We start from the raw sequence: 24,136 nt of genomic DNA on the forward strand, positions 1-24,136 counted from the left end.
CAGACCACCAAAGCCAGAGCAGCGCATGGAAATGCCGTTTACCTTCCCGCCAGAGTGGTACCTATTTATCTAATTTTTTGGGGCGTGCTTTCGAACTGCTAGGTTGGCAGGAGCTGGGACAGAGCAACAGGAGCTCACCCTGTTGCGGGGATTCGAACCGCGTTAACCTTCTGATCGGCAAGCACAAGAGGCTCAGTGGTTTAGACCACATCGCCACCCGTACCTTAGAGACCAACTAAGCTTGTTCTGGGTATAAGCTTTCGTGTGCATGCGCACTTCTTCAGATACACTGAAGCAGAAGTCACCAGACCCTTATATATAGTGTGAGGGTGGGGTGGGGTTTTTCTCAGAAGGGTAGTAGGAGATGGGTGATTGATTCAATGGGTATGGTAAATCTGTTGACGACTGTAATTAGTCCTACAGGAAAAAGCAAGGGATGGTATGCAGATGACCAAAAAAAGCTTTAGCATATGTAATGAGACAAGAATCCAATCTCTCTATTCATATAAGGTCTCTCCATAGTTTTCAGTTTAGTAATAAGTTGTAATTCAGCAACTTCTCTTTCAAGTCTATATCTGAACTTCTTTTGTAATAAGACAGCTGCTTTGAGATCCTGTACTGAATGTCCTGGGAGATTGAAGTGTTCTCCTACTGGCTTCTGACGTCAGATTTATGTCCAGACCAACACGGCTACCTACCTGTGTCTTAATATGGTCCAGGTAGCTTCCAGCTAAAACAATAAATCGTTCAAGGTTGGCCTTGGGTTATCAGACCTGGGAGTTTGTGGTGGAAGGCAGGTAACAAATATAATTAATAATAACAGTAGGCATCACAGCCAGAGGACTGCTTCTTTGACCCTGCAGTCTTTGAGCCATCTCCTGGGGTTCTGATGTGGTCCAAGACATCCATCCTCTCATGCAGATTGAGAAACCAGTTGTGCAAAGTCCTGGAGTTCACGGGACTATTTTGTGTGCATAGATTACCTCCCCCCCCCGCCCGCCCCACATTGTTCATGGGATTGGGTTTGTAGAAATCAAAATGTGCTGCTCCATAAACTGCTGTGTATTTTTAAGCTGTAGGGCCCTGTGAACCTGCGGGTTCTCACGACGGCCTTCATTTTGTCTCGCTGTCTTGCGCCTTTTGAGCCATGTTTGAAAGAGGAAAGCTTCCTTTTTTTTACTGATAAAAGCTGCTTGCTGTTTCCATTTCAGGAAAGCCCCACAGCATTGGCAACTCTGAACGGATTCAGCTCTCAGGAATGTACAATGTTCGAAAAGGGAAAATGCATTTGCCGGTCAACAGATGGACAAGACGCCAAGTTATCCTTTGTGGGACGTGCCTAATTGTATCATCGGTGAAAGAGAGCCAGACTGGAAAGATGCATGTGCTCCCCTTAATCGGTGGAAAGGCAAGTGAATCACTCGGTTACTCTGCATATATGGTATACCAGAAATAATTAACCAGATCCTGTAAAAGTTTCCCATTGGGCGTAGATCTGGCTACACAGCATTTCCATTTGGATCCTAATGGGAATGGGGTGGTGAGATTTTCAGTTGCACTATACTATTTCTCCTCTTCATGTTCTGTTAAATTATGTACATGAATTGCTTTAAGAAGCCATGTTCATTTTGCATTTTTAATTTCTTTTCTGTGTGTCTCTGACTCTTCGTTGCAGAGGCTTTGTTGCCATAATACTGTCTAAAAGTCTGTGCGTCATCATTGTGCCTTGGAAACAGCACCTTCTGATCTTACGGCGGCCTAGTGATGTAATGTTTAATGGGTTGGCGTCATGTGTAGTGCCGTTATTTTCCAACCCAGAATCCTTGAGTTGATTTCCAGGTTTGGGGGGGTCCTGAGCTGTGACCTGAACAAGCAACTCTTTGACCCCTGGGTTAGCAGAGTCTGTAACCTGAAGCGTATGTAACCCGAGGTACCACTGTATTCTCTACATCTGGCTTAACAACTTCTAATTTTTGGCCACATCTTCTTCCTTCTCCTCACATACCCTTGCATATTCTTTCTAGGATTATTATTATTAATAATACCCCACACCCACTCTGAGCGGTTCCCAGCAAATATAAAACATAATAAAACATTAAAAACTTCCCTATACAGGATTGACTTCAGATGTCTTCTAAATGTTGTATAGTTATTTATTTCCTTGAAATAAATTTCATTGAAATCTGATGAGAGAACATTCCACAGGGCAGACACCACTACCAAGAAGGCCCTCCCTCTAGTTCCCTGTAACTTTACTTCTCGCAGAACCACCAGAAGGCCCTCACAGCTAGATCTCAGTGTCTGAGCTAAACGATAGGGGTAGAGATGCTCCTTCGGGCATACAGGGCCAAGCAGGGTTTAGCTAACTACAACCCTTATTGGATGGCAACTGGTAATTGAGAACCACAGCTCCCAGCATCCACACCGGTGCCGTTCTAGAAATACAGTTGCTTAAGTGTTTCCTTAGAAACACAGGGATGGGGCACCTGCGGACTCCAGGTTTTGCTTGTATCCCACCAGTCCCAGTTAGCATGGCCAAAAGTCATGATGGATGGGATTGCAACAGGAACACCTGTCCCATACTGTTCTTCAGGGACAATCTACCCTCCGTCGGTGATATGAACAAGCAGGTACACTCTGCAGACGACCAAGGGCAGCATGAACCCTGAGTGCACTGACTTCTCCCAGAGGGTTAGCCTGGGCCAACGATGCCTGATTCACGGCAAAAGTGTGTGCTAAATGCCTAAGCACAACTAAATCTGTAATGGCTGGCAAAAGTGTATGACTCACTTCTTCACATACAGAAGACTTAAGCTGTGAAAAACTCTTGTATACTAGCACCTTCACTTGGGTCCAGAATATAGGTGGTGGTAATAATAATAATAATAATAATAATAATAATAATAATAATAGATTGATTGTACTCCATCCATCTGACTCAGTTGGCCCAGCCACTCTGGGTGGCTTCCAACAGGATATACAAAAACGCAACAGAGCATCGTACATGAAAAGTTTCCTGATATAGGACTGCCTTCAGATGTCTTCTAAAAGTGGTGTCATTGTTTTTCTGTTTGACATCTGATGGGAGGGCGTTCCACAGGGTGGGTGCCACTGCCAAGAAGGTCCTCTGCTTGGTTCCCTGTAACTTCACTTCTTGCAGCGAGGGAACTGCCAAGATATCTGATTTTTTTGTATCCACAAACACGTGAATTCACCACCCCCTTTTCTGCCACCAAGGAGAACAAATCTGCCCCTCACAGACCCTTGTGTTTAGTGTTTCTTTCAAACTTTCTGCAAGTCTAATAAATCTAGTTGTTACAACAGTGTTTCCCTGCCAGAAGCAACCAGCAATGTGTGCAAACTCGTACAGAATGGCATGGCACAACTTGAGTTGTGGGTGTGTGGAGGGGAAGACTCTGTATGGAACAGCTGTTCTTTGGAGGCAGTCCATGTTCTTTGAAACGTGTAGATGTGCCCTGACACTTCACAATGTGTGGAGCTCTGTGATTTGTCAAAACAGTCCTTCATAGTTATGGGTAGATCTAAATTGCTTTAGTTGGAAAGATTTACACATTGCATTTGAGTCTTCCCTGGAAATTATTTAGGTTTTTATTATTATTATTATTATTTTAAAAATGGTTCTGGTCTTACGAGATGTAGGAAGAAAACTCTTACTTGCAGGAAGCCTCGTTCATTTAAACAAATGCTTTCAGAGAGGATAAGAGCTCTGTTTTATGCAGTTTTGGAAACTAGGGGGAAAGTCAGAATTCTTTCAGGAGCATAGCTGTCAACCGTCCCTTATTTGGTGGGAAAGTCCCTTATCCCAGCTCTGTGTCCCGCTGCTGTCCCTTATTGATGATGTCCCTTAAATTTCCCGGGTTTCAAAGGAAGCAGCTCCTCTCCCTCCCTCCCTGCCGGCCAGGGAGGAGGGAGGCTCCAACTGTGTTGCTTGGCTGCCTTGCTCACCCAATAAGGAGTCTTAAGAATGACTGGGGGTGGGGTGGAGCTTGCATGCCTTGTGCCGATCAAATCGGCCGCGTTGCCTGGGGACTCGCCTTTGCTCAGCGCTTCCCAGCGGAGAGGTGACGGTGGTTTTCCTTGCTGCATCCCCTTTGCCGGGTTGCTGCGCTGTGGGAACCACCGCTTGAGGCATTGTTTGGCTGCTGGCTGGGCTTTCTGCCTTTGGCTCGGAGGGGCTCAGAAGTTGAACATACCTGTGTTCGGAAAATCCCTTATTTTGGCTGCTGATCCCTTATTTTCGAGGCTGCTGGTCCCTTATTTTCAAATCTGTAAGTTGACAGCTCTGTTCAGGAGTATTTACTGTATCTTGTAAAGGCACTTAAAAACACAAACTAAACCTTTTATTGAGATTTTTCTGCAACAGATTTATCGGCATTCCCCACCCCACCCCATACATTAGCAGCACACGCTATACTTCATGCACCCCAGCAGTTTTGCATATCAGCTGTTCTGTTTCCCTCAAGAAGGGTGTGGTGAATCTAAGAGGCAGAATGGTGTTGACAACTTGCTAATTAAAAGATCTTGCCGTAAAGCTGAAATGAGGTATTAAGAACTGTGACCTTGTGCTTTCAGACCCAATTGGCCTCCTAATACCTCCTGGTTCATAGAGGTATCTAGATTGACAAGTGTAATCCTTTGAGGGTTTACCCAAAAGGAAGTCCCATTGTATTCAGTGGGGCTTAATTCCAGGTAAATATGGATAGCATTGCAGCCTGCATGGCACCAAACATTTTTGCATAATTCTGTGGAACTTGAAAACTCATTTACGCTTTACATGTCCAAATGAATGGAGTCTGAATGATTTAGGATGGCGTTCTCGGCTTACTTTGGCCTCAACAACACATCCACTCTGGGAACTGTGTAACGTTAAATGTTGTACACATCGCTTTTCTGTCACACTGGAAGTCTTTGAGTCTTTTTGAGTCTTGATTAGGTTGCAAAGCAGCTCTGGTCCCTCAAGAGTGAGGATTTCTGCTTCTATGATGGGACTCCACCTCCCTCACTCTGTGCACCCCCTAAATCTCTTCTTTGAGGTTTCCCTAACCCTCTGGAGCTGAACTGGGGAGGAGGGCAGGGGGAGAAGATTGGGGGAGAAGTCCCATTGCACAGGAGGAAATCCTTGCAGTGGCAAGACCCTTTAGTTTAGCACCGCTGCTGGTTAATTCAGAGGCTCAGCTTCCATCTTTAAAAAGTATTGTTAGTATTTAAATATTGCCTTTTGTTTCAAAAAGAAAAGTCAGGGTGGTTCACAAGCAAAAGCCAACAGCAAAATAGCAAGTATAAAACCAATCTATTAAAAATATAACTACTCCTAATTGAAATACACAGTAAAGCAATTTAATCAAAAATAGTTGAATTTACTCATATTGGGTTTTGTGTTTTTTTTAATCCTCCCCCCCCCCTTAAAAATGCAGGTTGAAGAAGTTAAAAAGCACCAGCACTGTTTAGCATTTAGCTCTTCTGGACCTCAGAGCCAGAGTTACTACATCTGTTTCGACACTTTCACTGAGTACTTGCGGTGGCTACGGCAAGCTTCAAAGGTAAGACGAGCTTTGGACTCTTCCGGTTATTCAGAATACCCAGTATATTGTACAAAAATCACCTGCGCCATTGACAAAATGGGTGTGGCGCGGGCAATTCCAAGTTAACGTTGACCAGCACTATTCTCCTCCTATTACAGGCAGCAGGTGGGGGTTGATAGACAAAGGCTCCTTTAAGGCCATCCAGGAGGGATACGGTGGAAGGACTTTCCAGCTCATGCTCTTAGCTGCTGTACCACTTCAGCTTATTCCAGCCAGGCAGCAACTTGTATGTGCAGCTTGGACTGTAGTCATCACTCCCCGCCCCCCAATGGGGAATGATTGATTCTTCTTTATTCCCACTGCCACCACAAATTTGATAAAATTTTACATAGGCCCAGGACAAATGCTCTAAGTCAGGGGTGACCAGCTCCCAAGAGACTGCAATCTACTGGCAGTGATCTACCCCCTTTTTGGGGCTTCAGGTCAAAGTTGAGTTTTGGGTTTTTTTGAGAGAAGGAAAAGCACAGTTTCTTAGGTGTGCAGGGCAAACTTTTTGAACTTCTTTGGGGGAGCCAGTGATCTACCAGTGATCTACCGCAGACGTTCATGGATCTACTGGTAGATCACGATCTACCTGCTGGACATGCCTGCTCTAAGTCAGTGGTTCCCAGTTGGCGGTCCGTGGACCCTGGAGGGTCTGTGGCGCCATCCACATAACAAAAACTACCATAGAGTTATCGAAATTTTCAAAAGTAACAGGACCATGGCTTGGGTTTTGAAAAACGGCTAATTGGGAAACACTGCTCTAAGTTGTTTTTAATGTTGTATTTTAAATTGTTGCAATCTGCCCTGGGACTTCAGTTGGCCATTTATTATTATTAATAATAATAACGGAAGTAGTAGCAAATGGAGTGCCACACTCTCACAAACTTGAACTTTAGGTGGTGGTTCCTGTCATCATTCTGTCTGTTTATTTGCATATTTATAATCGGCATTTTTATCGAAACATTTCAAGGCGGTGTATAATATATGAGGACAAAATCAGCACAAAAACATTGCTGGGATTGTTCCACACAAGTTGCACCCACACTGAGTGGTCGTCCCCACAATGGTTGGAATGTGCCATTGATGCTTCCAGTTTTCCTGGAAGGAAGGCAGAGAGGGGTTTATGAGTGGTCGTACTAGCCTACTGTGCACAAAAGTAAACAAATTCTGAACCTGAGGTGCGTTGTGATTGAATACTCCTATAATTTTCCATGACACGTTGTGATAGAGAGTAATCGTAATCAAGAGGATTACAGTTGTTTAAGACGGTTAGACGGTTTCAATGTGAAATAGGCTTGTACATGTGAAAACTTAATGTGCATTCACACACACACACACACACACACACACACACACACACACACACTCCCCCAGAACCTCAGTGGTGGCAGCTATCTTAATGTGACATTTGTGTGGCCTGTGTATCCTTGCTGTTTTCCCATCTTCTTCTCTCACTTTGCCTGTCTGCTTCACTTTCTTCCTTTGCAAACTGAACAAGTAGAAGTAGTGCCAGGTGGAAACACCTCAGCCAGACAAGAGACCTCCCCCCCCCTTGGTTTTCCCCTCCCCTCACTGTCGCATTCAACTTGATTGTAATTGTGTGCTCCAGAATGAAAGCTGCTCATTAGTTCTGGTTATCCTCTTTCTGGGAGAGCAGTTGTCTCCTTATTTCCAACAGCTTGTCTTGGAAATTAAGGCAGATCTAAATTAGAGTGAAGCAGCATAAAAATAATAAAAGTTTAGAAGTATGGGGAAGATTGAGTGAAGAAGAAAAAATTACTGATTGCATGAGATTACTGTGTACCACCCTGTGCCTTCTCTTACTCTTTGTTCAGCTGCGTTGGGAAAGTTGCCAGTGTAAGCTCAAATCTCCATGCAAGTCGCAGTTGACATCTTCTTTGCTTTGCATGCTGATGCCATATAAACTTGCTCACCACAACAGAGCCCAGGATTTGGCAAAACCATGCAAGCCAATTTGCTTGTGTTTCCCACAAATTCTGTTGGATTGTGTGGTGACCGTGTGACTTGACATTTTAAGATAAATGACTTGATAGTATCGAAATGTTTGTGGTTTGTTGGATTTGGGTGTCTAAGTTTGTGGGTGTCTAAGTTGTAAGCAGAAAGAGGAGGAGAAAAGGGAGGCTGTCTAGTAATTCTGTTCAGTCTCCTCCTCCATGAGTTTTTTCTTTTGTGATGGGTGAATAGAGAGTCAATACAGACAGCGGTAACTTACTACAGTGTGCATTCAGCTACTTGGAAACCCTCCATTCCTGTTACAGTATTGAGACACTGTTGACCTTTTTATACAGGGCCTGGAAGTTATAAGGGGTTCTGGGAGTTCATAGGAAGTGCACGACAATAATGAGTCATCTGCAGCCACCTAACACATTCCCGAGAGAGATAGGAACTCATCCAGCAATTTGTCGGCTAGTACAAGGCAAGACAGGGACGCGGGTGGCGCTGTGGGTTAAACCACAGAGCCTAGGACTTGCCGATCAGAAGGTCGGCGGTTCGAATCTCCGCGATGGGGTGAGCTCCCGTTGCTCAGTCCCTGCTCCTGCCAACCTAGCAGTTCGAAAGCATGTCAGAGTGCAAGTAGATAAATAGGTACCGCTCCGGCGGGAAGGTAAATGGCGTTTCCGTGCGCTGCTCTGGTTCGCCAGAAGCAGCTCGGCCAATAAAGCGAGATGAGCGCCGCAACTCCAGAGTCGGCCACGACTGGACCTAATGGTCAGGGGTCCCTTTACCCTTACCTTACAAGGTAAAGACACCCCAGTGCCCTCTAAATCTCTCTTTCTGCTCACCTTTAGGCAAGGCAACAGGAACCACTTCTTGCCCTGTTGTTGAACAGCACCAGGATTCCTAAATGTGTAGTGAAGTGGTAGCCCCAATAACTTGAGGCCGTTGACTGTGGATGAGGCTGGTTGCTTGTTGTTCCTCTTCATTATTTATTTTATTATTTTACTTGCTTTGAGATATATTTATTTCATCTTTGTTTCATAATTTTACATACCTCTTGATTGTATGCCAGTGGTTAACACTAACCTTCAGTGCTGTTTTTCTAGAAAAAGGGGTGCCGGAACTCAACACGGACACCTCCCTTGTCCTCTTAAATGGCAATGGTGCCCACCTGAGAGGTGCTGGAATTGGAGAAAAAGCCCTGCTCACCTTCATTTTCCTCATAAGAAGGTTCCCTGCCTTCCTCTTACCTAGTGCTCAAATATTATACACAGGCCCATGTATTGTATACGTGAGTTGAGATGCGTTAGGGGGGACGAATGAAACTTAAGAAGGTTGAGCAAGTTGCCATGAATGTGACTGACGTATATTTGTGGTTCATGGCTTTGCTATTCGCACATGCGTCCTGTTCTAGAATCCATCCCTTTGTGTAAATTTGCATTTGTGCCGTAAGTGAATACAGTTCAGTGACTGAAACTCTTCCCCACCCCACCAGTTCCTTTTCTTGCTAAATATATATTTAGAGAGCTATTGGACTGTGTAGAGAAATGTTGAGATTTGTGTGTAGTTGTGTCATCTCTAAAATTTACTTTTTAATTAACACTTGGACATGGGGAGAAAATGTCGTATGTGTTTGGGGGGGGTGATTTGGGGGGAGGGTACGGTATCTAGACCTGGTTTGCCATGTCCTTGATCAGAGTGGGGAATTGTTTGGACCAGATATTGCTGGACTCCAGCTCCAGCTCCAGCTCCAATCGACCCCAACCAGTATGGCCAAGAATCAGAGATAATGGGGTTTGTAGCGCAACAAAATCAAGAGGGCTGAAGCTTCCCCAATCCAGTTCTACATGCATGTATGTATTCACATCTATAAACTGCAGGACTAGAACAGGATTATTTTATAGTCCCTCTTTATGTGTTAATTGTGTGAAGAGGCTCCACATGCTAAAAAGGTCAGTGAAGCTGTGCCGTTGCCTGTGGTTGCAAGATTGACTTACCATGTGTTTAGGATAGACGTCTGAAAAGGGGAAGCCTGCATTCATAGACCTCTGTGGGGGCTGGAATCCGGAATCAGTACAGTGGTACCTCGGGTTAAGTACTTAATTCGTTCTGGAGGTCCGTTCTTAACCTGAAACTGTTCTTAACTTGAAGCACCACTTTAGCTAATGGGGGCTTCTGCGGCGGCGGAGCACGATTTCTGTTCTCATCCTGAAGCAAAGTTCTTAACTCGAGGTACTATTCCTGGGTTAGCCGAGTCTGTAACCTGAAACGTATTTACAGTGGTACCTCAGATTACATACACTTCAGGTTACAGACTCCGCTAACCCAGAAATAGTGCTTCAGGTTAAGAACTTTGCTTCAGGATGAGAACAGAAATCGTGCTCCGGCGGTGCAGCGGCAGCAGGAGGCCCCATTAGCTAAAGTGGTGCTTCAGGTTAAGAACAGTTTCAGGTTAAGAACGGACCTCCAGAACGAATTAAGTACTTAACCCGAGGTACCACTGTAATCTGAAGCGTATGTAACCCGGGGTACCACCGTATTTCCCTAGTTTGGTGCGACAGTCTTATTGAAGATAGATCGAACTTTCTCTTGCAGAACTTTGAGGAGAACGCTTTGGAACTTAGAAGAAAAGAAGTGCTCTTGGAGCTATGTTGCTCTTTGAACACTAAAGAGTTTTTAATTTACCACATGCCTGGTCATATTTACCAGAATAGATTGACCAGTGGCAGGATCAGAGTGAACATATCATTGCAGTTGTGGTGTTTTAAACAGCAACAGAAAACACCATATGGTGTGCAGACCACCTGTTCCTTATAGGATGTCACTGGCAAGTTCATGTAATGGATTCTTGTGTTAAACTCTGAACACTTCTTTATACTCAAGACAACTGATGGGTGCTCTTTACGTGGTCACTCAGGGCTGAGTCAACCAAGGATGAACACTGATTCATAAGTTATCTGCAGCCATGTAAGGACTATTTCTCTGTGGGTGCTTTCCATGCTGTTCCTGTAATGTTTTGAAACAGCATCATGCATAGCCTGTGGGCAATGGCATGGTTTTGGTGCTTGTGAGTTGTCCTCCTACCTTCTGACTGGGCGAGCTTTGGATTTTGTTGTTTAGTCGTTTAGTGGTGTCCGACTCTTTGTGACCCCATGGACCAGAGCATGCCAGGCACTCCTGTTTTCCACTGCCTCCCGCAGTTTGGTCAGACTCATGCTGATAGCTTCGAGAACACTGTCCAGCCATCTCGTCCTCTGTTGCCCCCTTCTCCTTGTGCCCTCCATCTTTCCCCACATCAGGGTCTTTTCCAGGGAGTCTTCTCTTCTCATGAGGTGGCCAAAGTATTGGAGCCTCAGCTTCAGGATCTGTCCTTCCAGTGAGCACTCAGGGCTGATTTCCTTCAGAATGGAGAGGTTTGATCTACTTGCAGTCCATGGGACTCTCAAGAGTCTCCTCCAGCACCATCTGCAGTGATCATGGAGCCCAAGAAAGTAAAATCTCTCACTGCCTCCATTTCTTCCCCTTCTATTTGCCAGGAGGTGATGGGCCCAGTGCCCATGATCTTCGGGGGTTTTTTGGGATAGTAAGGAGCTACGCTGAAGGCATGCCCTGCCCATAGGATTCCTGGATCTAAATGGTATTGAGGTCCCCATAGGGAAGTGACTCCATCCTTGGTTGAAAGTGGTGAATGGTGACACTCTAACTACTGAGAGATGCATTTCCACACTCCCAGCTTTTAACAAGCTCCATGATGGGGCACACAGATTAGAAACTGTTTCTCCAGCCAAACTGCCATTGATGTAATAATCGTTTGGTTCTTGCTACATACAGTTTATATATATTCCTTACATTGCGCAAACATGCTGCCTTCAAACAGTGCAGTGCTTTTTTTTTGCTTCATGTTCACTTGCAACAGAGGTAGGAGTTTGCTTGTGCTACCTGCAGAAAATCAAAGTTAAGGGGACAGTGAACTTTCATCTCAGCAAATTTATTGGGAACACGCGAACAATTCTTCTTTTGCGGGAGAGAAAAGGTTCACCTTCATGCCTGAGAATATCAATACATTGTAATTTGAGAAAAGCCCACCCAAGGATAAAATGCTTCACAGTTGGGCAAGGGCGCAGACCATAAAAATGATCATAGGTTAAATGAATAACCCTTCTAGTTTGTACTGAGGGGGAGGTCACTGGGATAATAGCTGATGGGACCAGTTTGAGGATTTCCCTTTGCAATGCATGCATGTGATTGACACCTGTCAAATTGAGTAGTAGGCTACATACCACAACTAGATTTCCTCCTCCTGTAACAGACACCATGGCCAGTAGAGGTAATGGGAGTTGTAAGTTCAACATCTAGATGTCCTCTGGGGGCCTATAAGCTGCTGCTGCTGCTGCTGCTGCTTCTTCTTCTTCTTCTTCTTCTTCTTCTTCTTCTTCTTCTTCTTCTTCTTCTTCTTCTTCTTCTTCTTCCGTAATGCAATGGACTAAGACAATTTCTCCCCTATACTGAAGCTCTGTTACTAATGAGGGGTTTCTTGGAGGGTATGTGTCTTCTGTCAAACCATTAACTGATAGTACAAAATGTGGGAAATCTTCAGGTCTTTCTTTCTCCTAAATTAGACACTGTTTTTATTGAGGAGCCTGAAACGTGGAGACAAAGTTAGGACTGATGTGATTTTTGTGGCCGTTTCCCTGGCTATTTAGGTAAAAAGAAGAGTTTAATGTGAGATACAATTCCTTAATTGTAACGTTTACTTTTACAAGACTTGACAGGTTCTGATTTGATGAAGCAAGGTCATGAATATGTTCCTGTCAACTTGTAATTTTCTGCTCGGTTAGATTTTATATATGTTTTCTTAAAGCGATGCTGACAAGAAAGCCGCATACCTTTATTTGACAGTTAAAACAATTTTTTTATTTAGCCTACGTAATTTAAACCAGTGAGATCAAATCTGTTGCCACCACAACTTTGTGTCGGGGAATGTCCTACAGTCGCTTGACCCAAAGAGGTGTGAGTTCAGTTTTCCACTTGGCCGCAAACTCAGGTAGTGATTGTTAAAATGGCATAACTTCTACGTACTCCACCCTGAGTTTCCTGGTGGGAGGGCAAGCTGCAGGACCATAGTACATTGTTTTTTATCAGGGATGGGGAACCTGAATCTCTCTAGGCATTGATAGACTCCCTCAGTCAGCATGGCCAGTGGTCAGAAAGAATGGGAGTTGGAGTCCGAGAAGACGACTTGTAGAATCTTTAACAACAGAGGCAGGGTATAGAATTGGCACTTTTGCAAGTGGCACCTTTTCGGTTTTCCTTTTTGTGGACCATGTTTTTGGATGCGTTGGCTTCAAACTGTGTTTCTGAAGGAGGCAATTTTTAAAAAATTAAGAATTCACAGAATTGCAGGGGTTCATATGGGCACCCAAGAGTCATTTTGTTCAACCCCCTGCAGTTCAGCAATATTTTGCCCACTATGGGAATCAAACCGACAGCCCTGAGCTTAAGAGTCTCATGCTCTACCAACTGAACTCTAAACCTTCCTTTCCCACCGCCGCCTGTATTGTTCTGGAAAGATGAAGTGTGCCCCACTTCCCTGTCCTGTTTTGGTGCTTCTACACACCATACAGAGAAACTTGGATTTGTCACGTGAGATTTATGACTAGAGATGGAGTTACTTCTGTCCTGGCGGGATAGCTTTTAGTTTGCCACCGTCCTCAAAATAATTCTCGGTACCCAGAAATTATCTAGAGAGGATGTGGTTATGACTTGGTCTTTCTGTGGGTGAACAGCAAGTGGTTTTCAAATAATGATGATTTACAAGACTCTGCACTTTGGAGTGCAAGCTAGCAATAGAACATGCTTCAATTGCTTCCTCTTTCTGCTGTCAGACTTGCATGGCGTATCTTGCTTTCTTGAATTCCTCTTTACTTCTCGTACAGAATTTACTGGCATTATTTTATTAGGAATGGCACACTCTTGAGACCCACACAGTTGCCAGTGCTCCACCCAGGTGCTCAAAATAGGCAGATTTCCTGTAGTTTTAGAAATATACCTTAGGACCACCATGATTGACAGTGTTGCACCCACTCTGAAATGGTTGAGCCTGCCTTCCTGCTCCAAAGTGGTTGGGGGGGGGCAGGAGGAATCTCCACCCCCCCATGAAAAGGTACCACTCGAAGTTTGGCTTTGTTGCCTGTAGGGCCATTAGTCATCTCCTTTTGCTCTGACCTGCCGCTCCCAATTTTTTAAATCTTTTTTTAAAAAATAGGCTTTAATCAATGGCTTGTTCTGAGGGGGTAGCCTGTTTTTGTACATTTGAATCAAAGGATGGCAGAGTCGGAAGGGACTCTGAGGGTCATCTAGTCCAACCCCCTGCAATGCAGGAATCTCAGCTAAAGCATCCATGACAGATCGCCATCCAACCTCTGCTTTAAAACCTTCAAGGGAGGAGAGTCCACAACCTCCCAAGGCAGACAGTTTCACTGTCAAACAGCTCTTTTTCCTGATGTTTAGCTGGAACATGACTTGAGTTTCATTTGGTTTATAGTATGCGTAAATGTGTTTCCTGTTTGGAATAGCATTGGTGTCGGGGTGGGGGTGGGGTGCTGAAAACCCCCAGTTTTTCCTCTTGTTAATCGGTATTTTGCGATGCCAATGACAGATTTCCAAATGGGCGCGTGGGTCTGAAAACCAAGCAAGTTCATTTGTTAGATTAACTGTTTTTAAACCCTTGTTTATAAATTCAAAAGTGCTGTCTGCTTAGGCAGCACTTCAAAAAACACACACAGATCAATTAAAGCTAGAGTGATTAATAGACTTAAGATCATCCTAGTTGACTACTTTAAAAAAAAAAAAACTTTAGTTGTTGAAGTGCCAATTCGTTAAACCAGGGGTCAGCAAATTTTTTCAGTAGGGGGCCAGTCCACTGTCCCTCAGACCTTGTGTGGGGGCCGTACTACCTACCTACCTACCTACCTACCTACCTATCTATCTATATGGGAGGGGGAATGAACGAATTCCTATGCCTCACAAATACAGTGGTGCCCCGCAAGACGAATGCCTCGCAAAACGAAAAACGCGCAAGACGAAAGGGTTTTTCGGTTTTTGCGTCGCTTCGCTAGACGATTTTCCCTATGGGCTTGCTTCGCAAGACGAAACGTCTTGCGAGTTCTTGCGAGTTTGTTTCCTTTGTTCCTTTGTTTCCTTGTTTTCTTAAAGCCGCTAATAGCTGCTAAGCCGCTAATAGCCGTGCTTCGCAAGCCGAAAAAAACGCAAGACGAAGAGACTCGCAAAACAGATTAATTTCGTCTTGCGAGGCACCACTGTAACCCAGAGATGCATTTTAAATAAAAGGACACATTCTACTCACGTAAAAGCACGCTGATTCCTGGACCGTCTGTGGGCTGGATTTAGAAGGCAATTGGGCCAGATCCAACCCCTGGGCCTTAGTTTGCTTACCCATGCCTTAAGCGCTAGTTCACACCCTCTGCTATGTTTTGTTGCCTAGCAAGGAAGATTCTCCTTTCCCATTTCACATAATTCCTGCCCGTGTTAAAACTCTAGAATTGGCTTCTAAGTGGGGCTTTCAGCTGCTGTCTTCTGAGTGATACGCAAATAGTATGTAGCTTTGTACAGAGCAAATTTTCATTGATGGTGGTTAAATATGAGCGCAGCTTTTGAAAAGTGCAAAATGAATTATTTTATTTTTATTATTTATTTATTGAATTTTGTATACTGCCCTATACCCCTGGGCGTTTCACAGAAAAGATCAACATAAAAATGACAATATATATATATATATATATATATATATATATATATATATAATCAAAATAAAAACCACAACCCAATAATACCAACCCCCCAAAATAATTAATTCTCAGTTGTGTTGCTTGTGCAATCACACTTTTTGATTTCTCATGCATATTCTGCTGTGGTTTTGAGATTATGGCCAATGCAACAGCCTGCACATACTTTGCATGGTAATTCCAATATGAAATTATTCCAATTATCAAAGTAAGTTACGTTGCCAGAGAGCTAACGTGAGAAGCAGTTCTGAGATGACCTTTGCGGTATAACAGTTGGCATTGCGAGTAGGAGAGTTCCTAGTTGGAAAATGGACCTGGAGTAAATTCACGGGATGCTTTTCACACATAACACTAAAAGCACTATTTTCACATAACTATCTCTTTGCTAAATGGAAAATGTGCATTGGCTGGAACATGTATGTGACTTGAAAGGCGCTGTGTTTTCTGCTTTCTAACCTTTGTTCTGTTTTGGTTTTTATCTTGCTTCCCAGTCCCAGTTGGGACCATCATCTCACAAAATTCATTCATACACCCAAATAGGGCCTTTTTAGTGTGTGATGTGTGAAAATTCTCTATACTGGTGGGGAATGTCCTTAAGAAATTTGAATTCTTGTTCTTTGCTTGCTTGCGTTTTCCTTGGAGCTAAAATGAGAACGGTTTTCCTTTCATCAACTGCTCCATAAATGTGTCCCACCTCCCTACCTCAGTAACTTGAAAGCTTATGTAGTACGGTGTAAGTTGCCAAGAGCCAGGAAGAATCTGGTTCCGATCTCCTGAGTCATGAATTCCTTGGCCCTGTTCAGAAATAAGTATGATTTATCGGACCAGGATTACAGTACGTTTCCGAGCACAATTCAAAGCGTTGGTCCTGACCTTTAAAGCCCTAAACGGCCTTGGTCCAGTATACCTGAAGGAGCGTCTCCACCCCCACCGTTCTGCCCGGACGCTGAGGTCCAGCGCCGAGGGCCTTCTGGCGGTTCCCTCACTGCGAGAAGCCAAGTTACAGGGAACCAGGCAAAGGGCCTTCTTGGTAGTGGCACCCGCCCTGTGAAACGCCCTCCCACCAGATGTCAAAGAGAAAAACAACTTCCAGACTTTAAGAAGACATCTGAAGGCAGCCGTGTTTAGGGAAGCTTTTAATATTTGATGGACTATTGTATTTTAATATTTTGTTGGAAGCCGCCCAGAGTGGCTGGGGAAACCCAGCCAGCTGGGCAGGGTATAAATAATAATAATAATAATAATAATAATAATTATTATTATTATTATTATTATTATTATTATTATTATTATTATTATTATTACTAGACAGATCTGAAGCAAGCCACCACCTCTCTTCTGAGACCCTCCTTTAAAGTGTGGGAATACTAAGGTTGACCTGATTCACACTGCTATCTATTGTGAGAATTACCAGGATAAAGCATATAAAAGTGCTTGAAATACCCTATATTAGAGCCCAGTGTTCCTATGACCATGCCTCTCTAACTTGGGCAGTTTGGATTAAGTTTTCTCTGGAATCTTTGTTTTTCAAATAACCCAGTCAAACCCAGCCAGCCTCTCTCACTGCCAATGTTCAGTCATTAAGTTCTCCAGAGCAATGAACTCCTGCCTGTTTTCCCTGGGTACGGCTTGCAAAGCCATTAGTATTACTTCGCCTTTTCATTTCTGTCCAATTTAGATGATTCGTTTGATTATATTCTTAGCTGAGGTTTTAAAAAGCCGCCGCAGTAAAAACGTCAAGTGAGCAGCATGGCTTTATTTGGTGCTGGAATGAATAGCTGAAAGATCTGTGTAACCTTGCGATGGGGGCAAGCATGGTGGGCTATCTTTTTCTGCCTTTGTTTCCTTTTCACCCAGTCAGGACATACTCTGCTGACCTTCCCAAAATAGCCTTTTTCTCTGGATCAGTATTTGCATTATGCACAGAGAATGGAATCCTTGTATCCTAACTTGTAGGCCTCCAGCAATTAGTAAGTTCACCAGCTAGTATTTGAAGATTCTGTTATTTTGCCCTGAATATTCCCTCTTCACCAGGTTTCTCTTTCACCCTGAGAGACAGGCTAGAAATCTAAAATAATGATATTTGGGGGAAGGGAAGAAAAAGGGGGAAGTACAACGTTCCTGACTCTGTATTCTTCCTTCTCTGAGGTTTAAAGCAGGGTTTCCCAACCTGTAGGTCACATAGCCTGGGCAAGTGGGTGGTGGGCTTTATAAATAAACAGAATGGTTGTTGTTGTTTTTTAACCGATGTGATGTGCTGGTATGATGGACAGCTCTTATAATATGCCAACAATTTTTTTTAACACTTTGTTGAAACTTGTAATCGAATATCAGAAAAGCCTGAGTCTTTCATCTTAACACTTGGGACATGCTCTCTGACCAGTGGTGGCAGATCCAGTGATGGTTTGCCCCAAGGTGCTCATACAGGGAGTTGTTTTGAGTGATTCTTACAGCTTTGCCTCTGATGCACAGGCACTCTGACATCTTTCAACAAATTCCACATTAATAGGAGAGCTGCGCAAATTTTTGCTTGAATGTGCATAGGCAAAATTGCAGCTAAAATGCAAGCTAAAATTGATGGCTCGCAATAGTAAAGAAATTTGGACTTGTGGGTTGCCATAACTAAAAGGTTGGGAGCCACTGGTTTAGAGGACTCTCCAGCCCCTGGGGGCATGTTTTTGCAAAATGTACTGTATTCGTGATGCATGAATTGGGGTGACCAATTACTATATTCATGGGCTTACCACACACACACAGACTGACTGACTGACTGACTGACTCACTTACTCACTCACTCCCATAAACAGGTATTCCATTAAGATATAGCAGATAACACTACAACAGGAAGTGCCCCAGGTCAAGCAAGAAGCCAAATGCTCGTGTTTCGTTGATTTTAATGTTGTGGTTCCTTGTTTCATTGTAGATTGCATCGCAGCGAATAAGCTCAGTGGATCTCTCATGTTGCAGCCTGGAGGATCTCCCTGCCAACCTCTTCTATAGCCAGGACCTCACTCATCTCAATTTGAAGCAAAACTTCCTAAGGCTGAACCCTAGTCCATCCACAGCCAGGGGACTGAACGAGCTACAGAGGTACATTAACAACAGCTAAAACAAAAAAAAAATAATAATTTGTGTTCCCATTTTTTCACTATTGTCTAGAATGGATTAAATCAGCTCCTCAAAAGCTTCCAGCTTTGTTCCCTTTCGAGATTCCGCGGGACCTAATTGGGCGTCCCCAACTGCCATTCAAAAGAGCCTTGCCCAGTTTTTACATAACACGATGGTGTCGTGGGAATTCACTGATGCAAGAGTATCTTAACAGTGGGTGCGTTCCTCTCTGGGTACAGGGCCTTGCCAAAAGTGGGTGGAGAATCTTCCCTAGAGGTGCTTGATTTCATCACTATTGCAAAGAAAATGACAAATTGTTGCTGGCCCACATAATCTTTTTTTTGTCCTGGGCCGGTTTGGCTTGTTGGTCATTTCTGACAGTTTGCAAGAGAGAAAGAACCAACTCTCTTCCCATTTAAAAGGCTTGCTTCCCTGCTGGTTTCTTTCGAAGGCAGTTCTTCCATATCACAGTTTTTCCAGGCAAATGGTTAGTTCCAAATCTGAGGGTACTATCAATAGTCCAATTTATGCACCTAACACCCACCAACACAATAATATAAAATGGGAGCAGATGAGTGGTTAAGGGGTGATATGATAGCCATGTTCAAATATATAAAAGGATGTCACATAGAGGAGGGAGAAAGGTTGTTTTCTGCTGCTCCAGAGAAGCGGACACGGAGCAATGGTTCCAAACTACAAGAAAGAAGATTCCACCTAAACATTAGGAAGAACTTCCTGACAGTAAGAGCTGTTCGACAGTGGAATTTGCTGCCAAGGAGTGGGGTGGAGTCTCCTTCTTTGGAGGTCTTTAAGCAGAGGCTTGACAACCATATGTCAGGAGTGCTCTGATGGTGTTTCCTGCTTGGCAGGGGGTTGGACTCGATGGCCCTTGTGGTCTCTTCCAACTCTATGATTCTAGGATTCTATGAGTGAAGCAACCTGTCAAAACTCTGTTGAAACTTAACGTGTGCAGCATTTGGTCCAAATATTATACTTTGCCCTCTCCTGTTATACAGTTATGCATATTTGGTTGTGATGGATGGAGAGAGAGTTATTTGGTTAAAAGCATCAGCGACACATTGGGGCAGTGAAAAAGCACCAACACCATGAGGGGGTGTTGCCATTCTTCACGCCCGCCTCCAAATGTCTCACCACTGGTTAAAAGAGAACATAAAGGGAAGAAGGCATTTCATAACATTGCTTGGGTTGGTGGCCAAAGAAAGTAAAAATGCTACGAAGAGTCGTGCTTTCATCCTTCGTCTGACTTGGAGATATTTACATGATGAGATGTCAGGAAGTCCAAAAACTGACCTGCATGTACCAAAATAAAGCATGCAGAATAAACACAGGTGCATATATTATCTATAAGTGTGCAAGCCAGGTACTCAAATGTTCTGCTACTTACATTATGCCTTATGTGATACAGCCACGAGCAAATCTCAGTTCAGCATAGGATGGATTTGTTTCAATTAAAAAAAAAAAAGTTTCCTCTAATGGTGAAATTGGGTGGTTGGGTGTTGAAAGGATTAGAGGCAAAAGCCTTAGGTAATGAGAATGCTCCATGACTACCCAATAACTACAGAATGCTGAGGGTCCATTTGGGAAAAAGATCCGAAACTGGGTTGGGGAGGAGGAAGAATGAACTTGCCTCTTATTGGCTCAATATTACCTTAGAGGAGGGCAGGTCTGGCTTGCTGCTATCCTGAACAGCAGTACTTTGGTTGGGGATAAGTCGCAAGCCCATTTGATCTTATATCTCCTGCCACACCCCCACCGGTCGACTACAAGGTTCTTGCGGCCATTACCAGCAATTAAAACAAATAAAAATGACGGTAAAAAACTGGCAAGATTTCAAGCCAGAACAGCCACCAAAGCAGCAGCTGCTCCATCAAACAAAACACCTTCATGAACAGAGACGTGCCTTTGGCCTCCCCAAATGTGACCCGGCAGAATTCCGTTGGGAATTCTCAGTATAATTCCGAGTGATTCTCAGAACTATCGGTTTCCAGCGGCTTCATTCAACGATAACAGTCGTGTCTTGTCACTCGCTGGTTATCGGGTGCCGGTTTGTGCTGTGGCTGCTTATCAGCAAAAATTCCTTTCCCCTTTTTTCCAAGGAAGGGGTGTGTTGAGCAGTGTGTTCTGCCTGGAGTATGTAATCGGTCAGTGTATAAAATATCCCCCAGGGCCGGCATTCTCTGGCCTTTCCCCTCATGCAGCCAGGAGAGAGCTTGCTTTGCTGTGATATTCACAGTTTAACTCTAAGACCATGTGTCTTCCCTGTACGTGCGGCGGAACCCTCCTGTGAAATGTACACTGGGGAGCTTATCGCCCCTGTATGTGCTTGACAGCATTTCCGAGAACCAGTTTGCACCAAAACCATAAAAGGGTGGGGATGTCTGCCATCTGAAATCCTGAAGGACCACTGCCAGTCAGTGTAGAGTAGAAAATACTGAGCTAAAGGTACCAGTGGTCTGCCTCAATATAGGCAGTTCATATTCGGTTCATATTATTTGCATTAATAAAGTCCCTCTTGAATCTGCCCATTCTCTCTTATCTTTTAGACTCTCCTTGTGGAGAGCACAAAAGTTCTATTATCTGTTGAGCAAAGCGCTTGCGATTTGGACGCGCTCCTGGTTTGATCTCTCATCTGCGGCCATTTGTCTGCTATGAAAAGAAAGCAATTAGGCCTTTGTTGCTGTGCGTGAGGTACATTATATCCCTTGGGCATTATCTCTGGGTAAGCATAACCCTGCTGCAATGGGGAAAATCTCACTCAGGTTAATATGCAGTGTAGCAGCGGCCTGTGCTGCGAGAGACCGATAGGGAGCCCATGTTGAAATATCAAGAGTAGAATGGATTGTGGCGCCTGTATCCTTCAATCACGCAAGCAAAATTGAGCTGAGCTTTTCCATTTGGCAAGGTTGCTGATGTGCTCAAAAAGCATTATACATGTCTTAAAAACATGGCGTGATTGTGTGAATTCCTTGGCGCAAGGCGTAAATAGCCTTGGTCCTTAGCAGGCAAGGTAAAATGTTAGCCAAACTTTTTGGGATCTGATGGCGTACCTTGCAAAGTGGAGAAGCAGTTGCGGGCACAACAAACACTGCAGCCATGCACACATCGCAAATGGAGCATGCTTCTTTCAAGCCTAATTCCAGCAAGGGGAGGGTGCTGTGAGCACTAGAGAAGGCATCAGAGGGCACACGTGGGCTTACAGTCACCGCATTGACAATCCTTGGATTAGCAAGCTTCACCCGCCACACCAAGCTCTTTTTTAGTAGAACATTCCAAATGGAAAGTTTACAGGGAAGGCAGGCTATGGAGACAAGTTAGCCTCTAATTTTGAGGGAAGCGTGCTTTTTAAACAATGCAATTAACTTCCCATGGAACTTTTCCATGGAGAATTAGAGTGGCCTTGTAATTTTGCCTCTCAACCCATGTCACAAATTGAACTTGCCCGCTGGCCTCTCCTTGTTGAGAGTCTGTTCGTAGCACTATACTGTGTGAGAGCCACCTTTATGGTTAGCTGCATGTGTGGCCCACAGTAAGGACCACCAGCAAGCTATCAGCAGTTGACCGTAAGCATGGTGATGGGCAGGTCCGCCAGACCATTCAGTCTTCTGATTCCTTCCAAAAGCAAATGGATGCCCTTGCCCAATCCATTTTAGTGACTTATTGAGACATAACAACAACACTTTTCTTTTTGTATTACTCAAAATTGAATGTCTTGGCTGTTCTGTTTTTGCTGGTCAGAATGGCTGGAAATACCTAAAATATCAGGTTTTTTCATTGTGGTTCATAGGGAACTCCCCAAGTACCACAATGAAAAAAACCTGATAAGCCTTACACAGTTGATTCATCTAGCTCACAGAATTTCGGCAGCTCTCCAGCATTTCAGAGAGCAGATACAGGTGTCTCTCTGCCTGCATGAGTTTGAGTCGCACATGACCGTATATTGCACAACGCTGGGAAATAAATTAAATAAACTGATTTAAACTGCTGAAAGGCGCAAAGAGAGTCCGAAAAGTGCAGGAAAAGGGTGCAAAGGAGCAGGAAAACTACCAGCAGTCCCAGGAGCCTTTGCAACTGTGATCCCATGAGCCTTTGCACTGACCTTTGAGGCCTGTGGATAGTTGGAGTTTTTGAGAAAGGAGGTTTGGAGGGAGCGGTTGTGGGTTTTCAGAGGTTTAGAGGAGTATTTACAGGCTTTTTAGATGGTGTTCCTCACTATGCACTGTTTCACATATACACACGGTACCCAGGAACGTAACCCCCCCATAACTGGGGAGACGCTTTTATTCCTGGAGATGACAGAAGATGAATCTGGGGACGTTTTGAGTGCAAAGCAGATGTTCTACCACTGAGCCTACAGCTTTGTCTAAATTTTGTTCATTAAGAAACTTAGAAAGTTCATATTGTGGCTGTTAAGATGTTTCTTACCATGAATGGAGTCCTCACTCCATTAACTTAACCTCACTTTTTATATGTGAATACACTGACATGTTGGCAATATAAATTTAGAAGCTTCATAAACACTGGTCGTTGTTCAGCGGTATCTTGGGTGATTCTTTTGTATCGGAAAACGGAGAAATGAATAAATCTCAGTTTACGACTATGCAGCTCAGATGGTAGCTATACTGCCATGTTTCATGGGCACCCCATGCAAGTTGGCTTGAGATTTAGAGCAGAGTTGTGGAGGAATTCCATTACAGGCCCTTTTATGGTTCAAAAAAGAAATGTGTGTTTGTGATGAAAAGAGCAATCCTATTGTAACAGCTCTTCTTTCAGTTTGGGGAAAGGTGAAAGATAAAAATTTCTCCAGATAAACTTGACACTGGAAATTTTTAGCACGTGAGAGAGGCATGAATTCAGTGTGGTAGAATAGAAGATGCCACTGCCTGCGTGGGGTGGACAACTCATGTGTGGGAGTTGGACAGACCTACTTTATTACCCTTCTTTGAAATGAGACAATGCTTCGGCCAATGAATAAGACCTTATGAAGTGAATCGCAAGGTAACAAATCTGTAAAAAAAGAATCCTCAGTGCAGTTCACACAATGAAGGGATTACTCCCAAAATCTTTACGGCATCTTGTTTATGAGCAGGTATGAGAGAGATGAAAGAAAGATGGAACTTAGATTTTAGAGTACAGTGGTACCTTGGCTTAAGAACAGCTTAGTTTATGAACAACTTGGATTAAGAACGCTGCAAACCTGGAAGTAGGTGTTTTGGTTTGTGAACTTTGCCTTCGAAGCAGAACATGTTCCTCTTTCTGTTGAGTGTGTTCCATTTGTAAATTGAGTCCCCCGCTGCTATGGGAAAGCACGCCTTGGTTTAAGAATGCTTTGGTTTAAGAATGGACTTACAAATAGTGTTTGGGTAGGCAGGGTCACAGCTAAACTTTTTCATGTTTGTAACAATATGCACTAATATTTTCTGTTTAGATATTTTTACTATAACAAAAAAAACTGTGGAAAAAAATGGCTGGAGCGTTTATGTTCGTCATCAAGGAATGGCAACCTATTTAGCTTTGATTTCCTCATTTGTTTGACCTTCTCACCACAACAAATGGCATCAGCAAAGATAGGAGTTCAGCATTCAATACCACCCAGACAGTTCTCTCTTTAGATAATGGCTAATTCTAGTGTTTTCTAAATTCTATAGCTTCAACATT

General features: G+C 43.8%; 1 protein-coding gene across 3 annotated transcripts in view; it reads left to right on the forward strand.

Moving 5' to 3' along the window:
• Positions 1–24,136, forward strand: part of PHLPP1 (PH domain and leucine rich repeat protein phosphatase 1) — a 160,151-nt gene that overhangs the window by 81,844 nt on the left and 54,171 nt on the right. For all 3 annotated transcript variants that reach the window (XR_014550570.1, XR_014550571.1, XM_083623667.1), the window contains exons 2-4: positions 1,212–1,408; positions 5,436–5,561; positions 18,276–18,442. Coding sequence is in view for 1 of the 3 variants with exons in the window: in XM_083623667.1 (XP_083479793.1) it covers positions 1,212–1,408; positions 5,436–5,561; positions 18,276–18,442 (490 nt within the window). In the remaining 2 variants the exon portion in view is untranslated. The remainder of the gene's footprint in view (positions 1–1,211; positions 1,409–5,435; positions 5,562–18,275; positions 18,443–24,136) is intronic.

The sequence above is a fragment of the Podarcis filfolensis genome (assembly GCF_964270895.1).
Source record: "Podarcis filfolensis genome assembly, chromosome: 7".
NCBI lineage: Eukaryota > Metazoa > Chordata > Lepidosauria > Squamata > Lacertidae > Podarcis > Podarcis filfolensis.